This window comes from Lathamus discolor, chromosome 1 (assembly GCF_037157495.1).
Source record: "Lathamus discolor isolate bLatDis1 chromosome 1, bLatDis1.hap1, whole genome shotgun sequence".
In the NCBI taxonomy this organism is placed as follows: domain Eukaryota; kingdom Metazoa; phylum Chordata; class Aves; order Psittaciformes; family Psittacidae; genus Lathamus; species Lathamus discolor.
Window position 1 is genome coordinate 31,089,562 of NC_088884.1, and position 12,711 is coordinate 31,102,272.

At 43.2% G+C, this 12,711-nt stretch overlaps 2 protein-coding genes across 5 annotated transcripts in view; both read left to right on the forward strand.

Annotated features, from left to right (window-relative positions):
* The first annotated feature begins 3,637 nt into the window (after positions 1-3,637).
* Positions 3,638-5,935, forward strand: LOC136005955 (MAPK-interacting and spindle-stabilizing protein-like). The gene is made up of 2 exons (XM_065663855.1): positions 3,638-3,662; positions 5,265-5,935. Exons 1-2 carry the CDS (start codon positions 3,638-3,640, stop codon positions 5,933-5,935), a joined length of 696 nt encoding a protein of 231 aa, XP_065519927.1.
* Positions 5,226-12,711, forward strand: part of PTPN12 (protein tyrosine phosphatase non-receptor type 12) — a 73,050-nt gene continuing 65,564 nt past the window's right edge. For 2 of the 4 annotated variants that reach the window (XM_065666814.1, XM_065666823.1), the window contains exon 1: positions 6,239-6,449. In XM_065666814.1, coding sequence (XP_065522886.1) covers positions 6,351-6,449 — 99 coding nt within the window. In that variant the 5' untranslated portion in view covers positions 6,239-6,350. Of the gene's footprint in view, positions 5,348-6,238; positions 6,450-10,313; positions 10,426-12,711 lie in introns of those variants that run through there. The other 2 variants (XM_065666831.1, XM_065666838.1) reach the window with 2 other exon arrangements.

A 12,711-nucleotide genomic window follows, 5' to 3' on the forward strand; every position in this document is an offset into this window, starting at 1 on the left:
GAAATATTTCAATTCGTATTGATTAATATAAAAATAGAGACAAGCATTAGCCTGATATTTCTTTAAGGATAATACAAATATTGTTTCACTAATGGATCAGAATCTTGAAACAGAACTGGTAACAAATAGATTCTTTTGTTCTTGAGGCTGATACAAAAAAGCTAAATATGATAAACGGTGTGAACCTTGTTCAGATTTTACACATCTTTTGCATTCTTTGATGCAAGATTTTAGTACTCAGGTTTTTTGGTTTGCTTTGCTTATTTTTAAGGGTACTGCAAACTTACTGTTAGTTCAATTACCTGTTTTCAAAATCAAATTTGGAATGAGTGCCTCCCATTAGAAAATCCACATTCTTCCCTTGTGTCTTTTAAACATGCTGAAGTCTTTTAATGATACTTTTCTGATTCTTGCAGGCAAAGATTTGAGAAGGCAAATACTTCACATGCCCTGTGCACAGGCTTACCTTCTGCTGCTGGTATTTCCATTTCACATGTGCTGCAGCCATGCCTGGGGAATACCCACGATGAAAGCTTTGTCACAAGGGGGCAAATGAGGTTCCCGTGAAGCAGCCCACCGTAGTGCTGCAGCTGGCTGCTGGCTGGCAGCAAACCAGACCTGTATTATGTCATGTCAAATGTACGGCAAGGTCACAAGATAGAAATTTCCCTGCTTCAGAAATCTTACATCCAATTTTAATAAGGTCAAAAGATACAAATGGAAAATGGCTCCTAATTTTCCTGTCTTACGTCCAATATTGCAAAGTAGGTATCCAGCTGAAACCAGTGTTCCTGCGTGAAGAATGACAGGTATAAATAACAACCATCAGGCCTCTCAGTGATTTACAATGAAACTATCAAAAAGTAGCTACTGAAAGGACACACAGCAATTTATTTGGGGCCCATATGCTATTTATTTTAATACCATTAAAATCTTGCTGAAATATTCATTGTATTCTGAACGCCCCTTTTTACATTCACAAAACCCAAAGAAAACACCTCAATCAACAGTGTATAAGTTCAAGGAATTGTTTAAAAGTTAAACAGAGAAAAATCAAATATGGACAGTGTTTCACAGCTGTTTTCTGGTTAGAACTGCTTGTGGTAGAGGATTACGTTGATGCACACACTTATTTTTGTTTCAGTTGCCTGTTAGCAGTACCTAAAAACCACTCTAAACCTAAATGCTGGTACAATAACTACAGCAGCAAGAGCAAAATTTCTTTGTATGGAAATGGTTGTGTGTATGTTACAGTTTGAAAGGAATCCAAATTATGCACTTATTAGGAAACTCAGTAATTATGATCGGAAATATTTATTAGCTGTGTAGGAAATGTCACATTTAAGTGTTTTAGCAATATTGAGCAATGAATCCCAGAAGATGGCAAGTAAATAAATAAAGATTAAGGAAGCCAGGTAAAATTAAATTGTAGTAGTGGCATTTTCACTGGTAATTATAGAAGAGGAGCCTGTCATCGCCTGAGACTAATAGAAGCAAATGTCAAGAAATCCAGCAGTCACATGGCACTTAGTTAATATGAATAGAACATATTATGCAGACACTGATCAGGTCTTCATGACTCATTTAAAATGAGATTAGTTTCAGGTCTAAATCAGGAATTCAAGTTATTTGTTGTATACAAAGGATACTATGTATCATCTTCCCCAGATTTATTGTCCATAATGCCCTTTCTGTTCAAAACTAGTATTTTGAGAATCCATGAGAATCCATTGTATTTTGCTAGTTTGTTACTTACAATGTAAGTGGTCAAAATGTAACTGAGGATCAGCCACACAATACATTATTTTTATCCTCTTCAGAAACAAAAGTGGCTAAATACTAAAGCGTTTTGAGGGTCAGAGTATACACAAAGTACTTGATGCTGATATTCCTGAATGTTTAACTATTTTCAGCCAGCATGAAACATTTTGACATTTGTGGAAAGACACATTGCATTTCAGTTTTTCAGATCAAAGGCAAATGTTTCATTTTGACTTGGTTTTATGTGTACCCTTGAGCTGTTCAACAGCTTCCTGGCATTTATGCTCCCTGCTCCAGTACTTTCACGTGCTGGGTCCTTATCCCAAGTTGTACTGTCTTCAATGGTAAAGACATTTCTGCATCAGTAACTATAACAGAGCATTGTTTTTGTTAAGAAGCAGAAAAACACTGGCAAAAATTGTTTCCTGTGGTAAATTTAAGTTTTACAGAAACAGCATTTTCCACTGAAACACCACATTTTAAGGACAACTTCCAACCAACTGCACATAAAATATATTTCAGGAGTGTTATTTTAGAATCTATGAATGCTAGCATCTATTTTTTAATCCTAAATGATCTTGATTACACAAGCTTTTCAGACTCTTGGTATAGGTGAAATTAATTGAGGTTCCATATATGGGATATATTGATCATAATTTAATTATAATTACAGTAATGTTAGTAATTACACACCACCACAATTAACATGTTGCTCCAAATAAGTAGTTAAACTCTAAGAGTTTGTAGATAATTGGAAAGGGGAGAAATTGGTGACAAAGTGAGTTATCATTGTAATGTAGCCAAGTGAAAAGGAATGCATAAAGTCCAGTGTAGCCTGACAAAGGAGGAATCAAACAATAGGAGATAATGCCCTTACTCAGAGGTGCAGGGTTCTTTCAGCCTTCCCTCACACCCAGTTACTTGATTTCTTTCTGAAACAGTTTTGCGTGAAAATGCACTGGGTTTTGAACATGGCTCCAAGCCACAAAGACCTTGTAGCCAAACAGCTTCGCGGCGAGCCCATGCTCCACCTTAGTCTTTAGGGAAATTTCTTAAGCTCGGTAAACTAGGACATTGGTACTCCCGCCCATTGACTGGGCATAATCATGGTAGGCATGCTAAGAAACACATTTGCCAGTTCACACATGCTTACCTTGTGGGAACATGAGAAACCACCTTTGTACAGAAAAAAATTGTCTGTCTTCCTTCCCTGCAGCAGCTGGGGCAGTGCACAGCAAGGCAAAATGAGATTAATAGCAAATATGCTCCAGGTGATCTACTTGCTTTTGTCCAAGAACCATACTTGTATGGATTGTTAAAACATAACCACAGTTTTCTTCTACAGATTCAGGTTGCAACTTCCTGTTCTATCTATAGGGTGAGTAATTCACCCTGTGTCTCTTTTTCCGCCTCTCTCCTACAGCTACATAAATACACACTCATGCACACATGCTAGATTGGTCAGATGTCTGGGGTTAACCCAGACAGTTTGAGTTTCAAATCAAAAGTCTTGGTTAAAGCACTGCTTTTGCTGTGGAAAGTTTAGGTTTCTATGTTCGTAGCACAGAGATGAGATAGCTTCATGCAACATGTGCAGGGCTGTGGGAGATAGAACTGGTGCTGTTGCGTTTGTGCTCAGGACTGTCTGACAGCTCTCACAGGTACACATGCATATGCAAACAATGCCAGGCAAAGCTCTCCACCCAGCTATTTCTAATGTCTTTGTTTCATACATGCCATTGTTTTGGCTTGCGACACATGCCTGGTGTGGAGGGCTTTTTCTTCTTCTGAGATTGTATATCCTTCTTATCAGTTAACCTAAATGAAAGGTCACTGTTATACTTGCTAGGCTACAACAGCTTATTACAACGCAGTGATGGATTATGAACCAGGCCAGACTGGTAGCTGGGCCTTTTTCACAGTGAGGCAATAATGACATCAGATTCAAATGCAATAAATCATGACCTTTCCTTCTCTCCTTTGTAAGTGTGTTGTCTGAATAAATGAGCAGACTGAAGAAAACCATACCACATTCACTTGGTTGCTTAGTCCCAGGTATCACTTTCCTAAAGTTACATGCCATCTGGCACTGGGAGCAGGTTTGCCAGAGCAACTGCTGAGCAACTCAGTGACCTTCCTGAAACAGATGGAAATTAAGCAAGGTGGCATGAAAAGGTGTTACATGACAATCCAAGTCACAGCTATCCTTGCTGGTCTCTCTGCCCTATCTATCCATCTATCTTGTTTCTTTATTTCCCTTTCATGCTGCTTTTGGTAGTGGAGATAAAGAGGCTTGGAGAATGAAAAGGAGAAGAAAGGGATTAAAGCAAAAAAGCCAGGCACCTTTGTGGCTCTTTAGGGCTGACTGATCAGCTTACTTATGGAGGCTGGTGCAAAGGACATGGAGAAGAAACAGCTCTGACCACTGTCTTTGTGTGGGCTGCTCAGGCTTCCATAAACCTCAGCACAGAAGTACTGATGATCTTTTCCAGTTCCTTGACATGTCCTTATGTCTGCTGTGCTCCATGAACATCTGCTGCTAAAAAAAAATAACCCTTTTATAAAAGGCTGAAGTCTGCAGTTGTGAGAATGCTAACCCTTTCAAATTTCCAACCTGCACTGCCTCCAGAGATGACTGCTTCTGCAGCAGATGCAGAAGGAAACGTGCCCATGCACCATCAGCTACAGTTCAGCGTCCTGTGCCGTAGCTCATAACTTGCCTCCATTTGGGAGATGATGAGCTGATGGGCATTAAATTGGGCTGAAGGTGGTAACATGCCATTCTTCTAATTCCGGTGTAGACATGGTAATCTTTGGCTGTCATCTAAAACAGTAGCATCTTACACCACCACAGGAAGACCAAGTTTCTATGTAGGTTTGTTTCAGTAGCAAAGCCAGCTTAATTAAAACAGCCAAGAAGAAAAAAAAACAGTTTTTCTATGGGCTTATATTGCAGCTGAATGAGCTCCCTGAGCTGGTCCAACAAGTGGTTGTGCTGCTGCAACTGCAAACACAACATACCGCACTGGGTGGGATACACAGTAGAAAATGGGCGATTTAGTAGGAGTGCCTTAACCAGGTTACGCTTCTCTTCATAGACCTTTATTGTTAGTCCATGTGATAAAATTTTATTGCATCAACTACACCCATATAGGCTGTTTAGTTCTTCACCAACAAAAGTATACTTTAAAAGACTTAGTATATTTATTATGCTATAAGGCTACATACACACACCTCTAAAATTACTTTGCGCAAGCAGAAGCTGTAATCAGGACATCAAACACGATGCTGCTTTAATGTTTAACTCTTTTCCACGTAAAAGAAAGACAGAAACAGCACTCTTGTCATATTCTGACATTGCCAAACCATCAGGTAGGAAATGAACCCACAGTATTCTCTGGTAGGAAGGCCCGAAGAAACCCCGCTGCAGTGCTGAGGGGCGCGGGGACCTCACTCCTCCCGTCAGGCCGCGTTGAGCCCACCCTGCTCCGGACTCCCTGCAGCGTCGCTTACAGGCACCAGACCCACCCCGCGGCCCCCCAGCAGCACCGGCCAGCACCAGTTCCGCGTGCGAACGGACATCTTAGTAAGTCCATACACATACAGAACGCAGGAGCTGGCCCCGGCCCGTCGCTGGCCCCGGCCCGTCACCGGCCCCGGCCCCGGCCCGCCCGCCATCTTCCCGCCGCACGGTGTTTACCACAGCGGCACCGCCCGCGACCCAGCCCCGGGGAGCCCTTCGTTCCGCCTCGGTGACCGCCACCATTGGGTCCCCCGGGCTCCTTCCATGACTTCGGGCTTCCTACCCGGGGCAGGAACCCCCTTTCCTCCCGCCGTTTCAGCGCTTCGTGAAGAGGCGACAGCCCCTCTCCCGCTATGGACGGCAGAGCGCGGGGACCGCAGCACTGCCGCGGGTACAGGTCCCGACACGCCGCAACGCCGGCCGCTGCCTCCTGGCCGCGGAGTTGTAGGCACCCACCGCAGCCCCATTGTGCTCCGATCAGGGGAAACCGCACTTCGCCCCGCTCAGTCTTCCCTTCCTCTTCCCCCCCCACCTTCCAAGTGGTCCCTTCCAGAGCTCCATTCGGCGCCCTTCGGAAAGTCCCATCCGTGGGAAACGGGAGGGGCTAGCGGACCGGGGCGATTTCCCCCTCGAGGCGGGGTTAGCCGCTGATTGGCGTGCCCAGCATCCACTAGGACGAGGCGTCCGTCAGGGGAGCCAATGGGCGGGAAGCGGGGGAGGGCCGGCTCCCGAGGAGGGGCGGGCGTAGGAAGCGCTGCCGGAGTGGGAGTCGCGCCTGCGCGGGGGGAGGAGGTGGGGACTTCGTCGTGTCCCTGTGTCGGCGGCGGTGTCCAGGGAGGGTCGGGCAGAGGGAGGGGAGGATGGAGCGGGCGGGCGAGCGGCCGTGAGCGGGGTGGGGAGCTGCGCCGCGCCTGCAGGCCGCGGGGCAGGCCCGGGGGGGTGAGAGAGGCGAGGCAGGGGAAAGCAGCCGGGTGCCGGGCTCGTGTGGCGGAGGGGGCTCAAGGCGAGGAGCGGGCGGGCGGCCGGAGCTAGGGCTCCCGCTCCGCAGGGCGGCCGGCGGGGCAGGATGAGCCAGGAGGAGATCCTGAGGAAATTCATTAAGCGAGTCCAGGCCATGAAGGACACGGACCACAATGGGGAGGACAACTTCGCCAGCGACTTCATGGTGAGGGGCGGCGGCGAGGGGCGGGCGGGCAGGCAGGGCTCCTGCCTGCCCTCGGGGTGGTGGGGGTCCTGGGTGCCGGGCTGCCCCGCGGCCCCTTCGCCATCCCCTGCAAGCACGGGCGCGCCGGAGGAAGCGCCGCTTCCCTGGGAGTGACCTGCTATTGTGTGCCCCCAGAGCTCGGCCGGCTCCCCCGTGTCCCCCGCCACTTTTTGAGCTCGGCGGATGGGGGGGGGGGGGAGGTGGCTGCCTTATTTTACCCTTCTTCCTGCCCCGTCCCCCGGGAAGATTTGTGACCGCAGCCCCTGACTCCGGCCCTTCTGTGTTCCTGAGGAGGTGGTGGGTGATCGGCTGCTGGAAAATAAACGGGAGTCCCCCTCCGCTCATTCCTTCCCTGAGCAGATAAAGGGGATAGAGCGGCTTGGGGGGCGGGGGGGCTGTTAGCGCTTCCTCTGCCTCACAGCCCCTCTTCTCGCGGGGTTGCCATCTATAATGTCATCTGGGGATAATGGGACACTCCTTTCCTCCTGTCCCCCTTTATCTGCCCCTGTAGCTGTCTGCTTGAGATTGCTCTTCTTTCCGAGGAGATGTGTTAAATGTACTGAATAATCCTTAGAGGAATATTCATCTTCCCCAACATCTCCCTTCGCTCCCCATCCCCCACCGCAGCCCTGCCTGTATCCCTCGTCCTTTCTTCCTTCCAGATCAGTTCATCGTCAGCCTTTGGTTAACGTGTGTGCTCGGGGGAAGAATTTATTGGAGAATTATCCGTTTTCCTCGTTTATTTTAGTTGTTTAATCGGGCTGTTAAAATGTTTGAGAAGATTTATCTTTTGAATAGATGGCTTTAGCTGCGAGCAATAATGTTGATTGGGCAGATGCCGCTGGCACTTTTCAATATTGTTTAAATACTTAATACCAAAATACAGTTTGACCCACAGAAGAGCTGAAGATGAGGGGTTAGCCATCTCCGTATGCGCGTATCTTTGTAGCTTGTCTCATTATCCAGTGGTGTTTGGGATTAACTCCCCATCCTTAGCCCTTTAAGCTGTCAAGTCTTTGCCAGTGGTCTGGGAACAAAAAAATAAATCTCGATGTAAATGTCGCATCGGGGATTGTCTGAAATGTGGGGAGGAGGCCGCGGATGTTGCGCAAGGCAGAGGGGCGTTGGGAGCGCTGGCAGGTCCAGGGGTGGAAGAGGAAGTGGACTTTGGGAAGTAACGAGTTCATCCAGGGTGGGGTGGGAGCCCGTGGGAAATCGGCCACGCTCTTTGGGCAGGATTTTGCAAATACTGAAAGTATGCTGGCGAAACATCTGAGTGTGTGGGAAAGGAAGAGAGAAATATGTAGGATGAAGGATGGCGCTGGAGCAATAGGACGCTTCTGTTTCGCCGAATAGGATATCTACACAAGATTTTAAACGTTGCAGACTTTGACAGGACCATTTCATTAAACGATAGTTTTAGTAATATGATTGCTATTAAACACAATTTGACGGCTTGTACTGATGAGTCTGGCTTGTTCATGTGCTTTACAGAAAGGGTGGCCTGGACTAGTGGAAAATGCAGGATTTTTTTTAATGGCTTTTATGTTAAATACTTTATACTAGATCTCTGAACCCACTTCTACCATTTCATGCCTGATAAGCAGCCTCATGGTTTAGCTTTGTTCTAGTTGAACGATATACTGTAGTTTTGTCTTCCTTTGAAGTAGTGGCACCCCTGTATGGAAAAATAGCTTTTGTTTCAATTTCTGTATTTGACAGCATGTTGTTTCTATAGTCAGTAATCTTTCCCATTGCTTTCACAGGGCAGCAAGGAAAGAGAATGCTGCTAAAAATGGGTAAATAGGATTGTAGGGACTAGTTGGCAAGGCATTTTGGGAGAAAGATGTGTTTCCTGAAACAGTGTTAAATGCTTTGGGAAGAGTCATGTCCAAAATTTCTTTTGTCCTCTTAACCTTTTTTATTACAAACTTTAATTTTTAAATTTTGTATAATAAATTCTAGGAAAAGCAGGAAACCAGAGTGCTGATCTATGGCTTTAATGCTTACATTAGTCTCAACATTCACCTTTTTAGTAAGCCAGATACAGGTTAGTGTGGTGACAAGAATCCAAACTACTGACATTTTAGGGCTTGTTTTTACATTATTAACATGTTGAGGTATTTTGTTTGCTTTTTTTTTTTTTTTTTTTTGAGAGGGAAGGGGGTAACATGTTAATGTGGGTTTTTTTTTTTTGTTTTTTTTTTAACAGAGCATGCTTAGATCCTCTTTGAAATGATTGAAAAGGGAGAAGAAAAGAGAGGTGAAGAGGGTGAAAAGCTTCAGTATTTTGTTTTTAAGATTTATTAAAGATTATTTGGGAGGGGAGAAAGGGAGGAAGTTGTATTTTCTCGTTTAGGTGCAGGATGTACTGTTGCTGCTAAGCTGTGGCAACTTTGTGGAATAGGAATTGCTGTTACTCATCGCTTCATTTCCCAGTCAAGATGGAATCTAAAATAGGAACAGAATAGTGGGTGAATGCAATTGAAAACAATTCTTTGTTTTCGCATCTTTATTGCCTTTGAATGTGTTGAGTAATAGGCTTATGGAATTATATTTAGACCTTAGTGAATGAACTAAACTGCACTTGATAGGCAGGTGCCAGAGAGCACTGGGAGAGGGGGTAGAGAGGCTCCAGTTACATGCAGGTAGACTGATTAGTTTGGCTGGATGCTATTGAAAGCCCACAGTATGATGACTAAGACTGCTATTTAATAATGCCATTGACATGCCTGAAAATGTGTTCTGCTTGGAAGCTGGAAAGTTGATTATTCACCCTCCCTGCTGCCACTTACAAGATAAATGGTATAATCTAGGCACCAATAGCAAGTTTGTTACTGGAAATCAAATGTATTTAATTTAAATTAGTTTGCACTGGAAAGTAAGCAGGACTTATTAGTAGATCACTTCAGAACTATGGGCATGCACAATTGGGTTTAAATGAAGCGGAGAGTTTGAAAGCGGTCTAGGCTTGTCTGTGTGTTCTGCAAGTGAGCGTGTATGTATGGATACAGGGGCAAGTGGGCTTCTTCTTAAAATAATGTTGGTTAGGATTTTACTAGTATGGTTGCAGTATGCCCAAGAGTATACTTTTCCCTTGTTTTCTGCTGACATTGCTATTTGGGCTAAAGGAAGTAAGTATAGATTGCTTCCTCTGGGTGTTTCATGTTGTATGAATGCAACCAGCATGGTCTAGATTCTGATTTTCTATAGTGAGCATGTGTCATACATCAAAAAAGGGTTGGAAGTCAAAGCTCTATATGGAGGCAAAGAAAACAGTTTTTCTATATTCTAGATTCTAGAAAGACTTTGAATATTTTTTCTGTTTTTTTCATGTAATTTATCTACAACCAACACATTTTTATTTTCTTGTGCAACAGCCTCATCAAAAGCATTGCTATACTCTTTATTGTTTGTCTGATGTACATTGTCATTGTTATAGGAGAACTGAAATAGGATGGTGTAAAGCTTTATGTTAAAAAATCAGATGCTGTAGTTCAAATGTTTTGTGGTATATGACATTCTTGCTTAACCTTTTGAGTCATATCTTTGGCTAATCTGTTGTCATGGAACACAGAATAGCTGAAAGTGTTTGTGGTTTTCACAGTAGGTACTGTGTAGGGGACCCTCAGCTCTTGTCTGGAGGTAGTGGTATCAAATGATCCTTTATCATTTATCTTAGATGACATGATGTCTTAGATCATCAGTCTAAATCCTGATTTTTAACAACTTTGCAATGATTTTGTCAGATCTTGTTACACGTGTCATTCAAGAGGACACTGGTAACCAACTCAACTGAATATTGTGTATCTGTGTTCTTTTCAGTCCATCTATGCTGGAACTCTTAGGTTTGGAGATAGTAAAGAACTCCATGTGCTGTTTTTTTAAAGTATGAAGGCTGGTTTGAATGGATCATTGGCTTGAAACAGGTGAAAAGGTAGTTTCTATGCTTTTTTAACCTCCTGATGGTTTTATTCTCAATTTTTTTTTAAGTAATTCTACCTCCTTGTTTTGTGAAAATCCTATTTAAGAAAAGGGAAGGGGGAATGTGCTTGGAGTCTAAGGATAAAAGCTAAGCTGATCATAAGCAGTGCTACACCAGATGTTATAAAATGTTATAAAACTTGCCTTCCCTGTGTTTTTTTGTTGTTCATTTGGGTTCTTTAATCAGGAGAGTGTATCTTTTCTAAAATGCATAACACTACTAGAAATTAAATGGCAGTCTGGACTATTCTAAACCACTGATCAAGGCTACTGAGATCCATGAGTGAAAGTCCATGTGCTAATGGCAATTGTGACATTGATTTTTCTTCTAACTCCTGTATATTCTGAAATAACATTAAATATATCACAAGTACCATAGTCAACCATAGCCTGTGGGAAACACCCTACTTAAAAGCTCATTTGTATATTAGTGGGCATGTCTGTAAACTTTTCTGATTCAAATAATGAGTCTTGAGTATCTGAGAGGGTGTTTTTCAAATTTATGAGGCAAGTGTTCAATCTGAAAACAGTAAGGAAAGGTAAGATTATAATACCTCTGGGTTATTATTTTTTAAGTTTAAAAAAAAACTGTATAAGACAGTTTTGGAAATTGTCTTCTAGCATTTACTTATGTTTCATTCTTGTAATATGTATTTTGCAACATGAACTCTCAGCTTATGCTTTATCATGTATGTGCATGATATTCTTATAAATTGGGGATTCTGAGCACTTCTCTTCCTTAAGTGTGATGATTACCTTGGAGAAAATGACCTGTAAGGATGTTGTACAGCTGACCTGTTATAAGGAGCTCTGCTCTTAGAGATGCTTTAATGGGTCAGACAGCTGTCACTTTAGTGACTGATTTGAGCCTTTTTATAATTTTAGGGTAAAAAATCAGTCTGTTGCTACTCATATTTCATATTATGCTTTAATTTGAGTGTTAATATATTTTTGCAGTTTTATTTCCATTAGTTGCGTTTTAGCTAGATGCTGTTGATTTGATGGGAGGGACACGCACCAACAGATGACTTCATTGTGAGCAGTGATAGTCATCCAGGCCATTCATAAAGCTTCATTTACATATACTACGTCTGGCTGGAGCAATATGACTGAATAGCAATTTTGGTAACCCTTCACTTCAGAAGCTTCTGAAATTTTTCTGAAATAATGTTCTTTAAATGTCATCCACAACTTTGAACAGCCATTCAGTTCAAATATTCAGCTTTTTTGTCCCCTTCTAAGGAAATGAGTGCTGTTCCTGTTGTTTCAAAGATGCCATTCTGAATTTTCATAGAGGCAACTGAATACAACCACAAAGCTGCTGTAGTGACCCTGGGGTATAACAACTTGCAAGCTCTGCCTGAAATTGCGGTAGCTCTTTTGGGCAAAGGAAACTAAAACAAGTCAGGCAGTGCTCTGGGTTGTGTCGAATAGCTTGCATGGTTATAAGTTCTGTTTGCTCAGCCTCCAAAGACAGCAATGTTTAAGTCTACTGTTTCTTATGGAGTAGAGGGTTGCGTTGACCTCATCAATGTTTACAAATATGTGAAGGGTAGGTGTCAGGATGATGGAGCTAGGCTTTTTTCAGTGATATCCAGTGATAGGACAAGGGGCAATGGGTGTAAACTAGAGCATAGGAAGTTCCATGTTAACATCAGGAAGAACTTCTTTACTGTAAGAGTGACAGAGCACTGGAACAGGTTGCCCAGGGGGGTTGTGGAGTCTCCTACACTGGAGATATTCAAGGCCCGCCTGGACAAGTTCCTGTGTGATGTACTGTAGGTTACCCTGCTCTTGCAGGGGGGTTGGACTAGATGATCTTTTGAGGTCCCTTCCAACCCTTGGGATTCTGTGATTCTGTTGGTTTTGCTGAATATTACAGAATTGTTCAGGAGGAGCAAACAGTAATCTTGACCTTGCACCTCATGACATACTACATATACTCCTAATGATTTAGATAGCGTGTCAAATACATACTTTGCTTTTATTCTGATCTCAGTCCTACAGTGCCTTTTGCTGTATATAGTTATATACAGATGGATACATAAATACCTACATATAAATGTGTCTCTTGAGACCATAGTTGTTCCACCCTAGCCCTTAATCTGTAGTTCTGTAGGTCTATATACATCCAGAGATATGTGCGTATACATACATATGTATATATCTGGATGTATGTCTATATACTTCTCTGCATAGATGTGTGACTGATTTGAATGGTACAAATTTCTTGTTTTGG

What these genes read in the sequence shown, in the direction of transcription:
- LOC136005955 (XM_065663855.1), top strand. Translation starts at nt 3,638, where the DNA reads ATGGATTATGAACCAGGCCAGACTG. An exon ending in TTATGAACCAGGCCAGACTG is followed by an intron (nt 3,663 to 5,264) that starts GTAGCTGGGCCT and finishes GACTCCCTGCAG; the next exon opens with CGTCGCTTACAGGCACCAGA.